The sequence below is a fragment of the Athene cunicularia genome (assembly GCF_003259725.1).
Source record: "Athene cunicularia isolate RWA chromosome 17 unlocalized genomic scaffold, athCun1 chr17_part1, whole genome shotgun sequence".
Lineage (NCBI taxonomy): Eukaryota > Metazoa > Chordata > Aves > Strigiformes > Strigidae > Athene > Athene cunicularia.
This window is the reverse complement of record NW_020799122.1, coordinates 6231869-6234566: the sequence shown is the minus strand read 5'-3', so window position 1 is coordinate 6234566 and position 2698 is coordinate 6231869. Positions and strand designations below refer to the sequence as shown.

At 54.6% G+C, this 2698-nt stretch overlaps 1 protein-coding gene across 1 annotated transcript in view; it reads right to left on the bottom strand.

Moving 5' to 3' along the window:
- CRAT (carnitine O-acetyltransferase) overlaps window positions 1-2691 on the bottom strand; it is a 17228-nt gene extending 14537 nt beyond the window's left edge. Inside the window, exon 1 of the mRNA XM_026860273.1 lies at window positions 505-2691. Coding sequence (XP_026716074.1) covers window positions 505-723 — 219 coding nt within the window. The 5' untranslated portion in view covers window positions 724-2691. The remainder of the gene's footprint in view (window positions 1-504) is intronic.
- Window positions 2692-2698: the final 7 nt, after the last annotated feature.

The following is a 2698-nucleotide window of genomic DNA, read 5'->3' as shown; positions in this document are numbered from 1 at the left end:
CCCAAAAAAAAACCAAACCAAAACCAAACCCCAACATCGTCTTGGGTGAACAGGATTGGACATCCTTCATCTTGAAGGTGTTTACATTGTACTCTAAAGGTTTTCAGTTCCCTCTGCTCCTCCCTCTCTATTGAACTGACTGAATCAGACACTCTCACAGGACTCTGGACTTTGCATCCTCAGTGTACTGAGGATGCAAAGCCTGTGAGAACATGCCCTTTCATTTCCAAGGCAATAAGAGAGTAGCTGTCCCCCCTCCTCCTCCCAGCAGTTAAGCACAGAGAAGAGGAAAGAAAGAGCTAAATCTGCAAGGTGACAAAGCCTCTGGTGCAGAGCCCCCAGAGAAAATGCCCTATGCTCTTTGTAGGACCTGGCAAGAACTACAAGATCAAGGTTTGGAGAGGGAATGTTAAAAACAAGAGAAAGAGGAATTACTGAAGCATCAAAGAGTGGGACTGGGAGGAAATTAAGGGTATTAATCATGGGAGCGTGGGCATACTGTACCTTCTCTGTTTGCTTCGGCTTCCTATCCATGGCTGGTGGGACAGAAAAGATGGTAAACCTCTCCCTCGGCCTGTCTCCTCTTCCACCTGACAGTGTGCTGCCCCTGCAGGGCGTCACCTTATTAGCAAACTCCCACATGACTGCTCTGATCAGAGGGCTCAAGGCCAGACACAGGCCCCAGGAGAGGACAGGGGTAGTCAGGGTTGCGTCAGCTGCCATAAAGGCGCCTTTCTGGGAAGCCCTCCTGTGGCCACCGACCACTGACTGTCAGCCCTGCGTTGCCCAGCCGGTGCTTGCGGATCAATACTGTGTGGGCAGAGTCTCTCTCTGATCAGTAGCTCTGGGCCTCCAGCCATGGCAGAAGTGAAGGTGCTGGGCACATCATTCCCTCAGCCTTTGCCTGGACCATGAAACTTCAGTGACTGTTGTGAGAGAAGGCTGAACATCAGGTGGGAGAGACCCTAATTTATGTTCTGGAAGCAGGTGAGATTGTGGGCTCTCACCAGACGGGACAAATTGCAGGGAGGGTTTATGTGGGTGATGGGTAATTTAGTCTCTTTGCTTAAGCAAAGGTGGCCAGAGGGTGTCAGATATCTGAGGGTGGCTCTCCATCAGGGACAGTGACCCAGCATCACTGTGGGCGACAGTGAGATTAGCTGGAGATGGGAGCAAATTCAGTTTGGGACAAAAGGTGGTATATTAACTGCCCTCACACCCCCTGCACATGTGCTCATTATTGCAAGCTGAGACTGGGGAGTTCTGGGTTGTCAACCCTTAAAAAAAATAAAATAGGTATCTCCAAAGCAGGCCAACAACACAACTGTGCAGTCCCAAGGAATATCAGCCCCTCCTTCATGTCTGTCTAATCGACTGAGGGGCTGACAAGCAGAGTCTTCTACATAGCTAAGATCAAGTATGATGATTCCAAACAGTTTCAGATTTTCCTTGGGGTAACAGTGACAATCCCAAACCAACTGAACTGAAAACGCTGCATGTTAAAGTGTGGAGTAGATCTGTATTTTTCATCTTTTATGTCCTCTGCTGCTTTGGTTTGAGGTCAAACTTCAGTGTTTGGTGGGAGGAGGAATAGCAATCACAGCTGAACAGAGGAGGCAGCTGACAGTAAATAGAGCAAACACTCCACCTTTCCCCACAAGCAACAGGGAAGACGAACACTAGCAGAGAGTGGGGCACGCAGACAGGGCCAGCTTGTGGGCTGGCATTGCTCCCGAGCCACGTTCCAACGCGGCAGATGACCTTTCCCAGAGCCTGCAAAGCTGGTGGGAAATCCACCTGCAGCCTGAGGCAGGGGGGCAGGAGGAATTTCAGAGCAGTGTCTGATTCCCAGCACGGCCACAATATTTGGTGTCAGATGACAGCGGTTTGTCTTTTTCTTTTATTTTTAAATTAGAAGCTGGAGACCCCCTCAAGCCCAGAGACAACCAGCCCTGCCTGTCCCCTCAGAATTTGTCTCCAGAAGCAAAACCATCACGTAGGTGTTTGTCATCCGGCTCTGCCGCCTCCTCCCCGGGATCCATCAGTGTTTGCAATAAACAGTTGCTAAGACCGGGCGCGGGGCTGACAGCTCTGTGGTGTGTGTTGGGAAAGGCACGTTTTAAAGGCGAAGCCTGCGGCCACAGATGGCTCCTTCTTGGGCTTCCCTCGTCCCTGACCAGCCGTGGCCAGCATCCACCTTCCCTGCTGGTCGTCCAGCCCCAAGCCCCCCATCTCTGAGAGCGCTGGCGGCCGCTCCGCCGTGCAGCGCTGCCCTAGAGCACTGAAGAACCCAAGCCAGCTTGGAGGATTAACTTGAGCAGCATCCCTCTCTGCCGCCCGGCAGAAGCAGCGCTCTGCCGGCTCCCCGCTGGTGGCCGAGCCCCTTCCACCCCTCCTCACAGCCGGGATCCTCGTCCTAGGGAAACACTTGCCCGCAGCGCGCCTTAAGCGCTCTCCTAACCAAGGAAGCCCGGTGTCTCCTCGGGCTTTAGGGAGCGGCGCCGGACCCTGACAGCAGCACTGCCGTCCGGGACAGAGCCCTCTGGAGCCACCTCGGGCCCTGCCCCTTCCGAACGTCTCCGGCAGTCTGGGGCCGGCGGAGGCGCCTGTGACACCCGTGCGGCGGGGCCGTGCCCTGACCGGCGGCTCCCGCCGAGGCCCGGGGACGGCCGGGGGCCGAGTGCCACCTGCCCAGCAC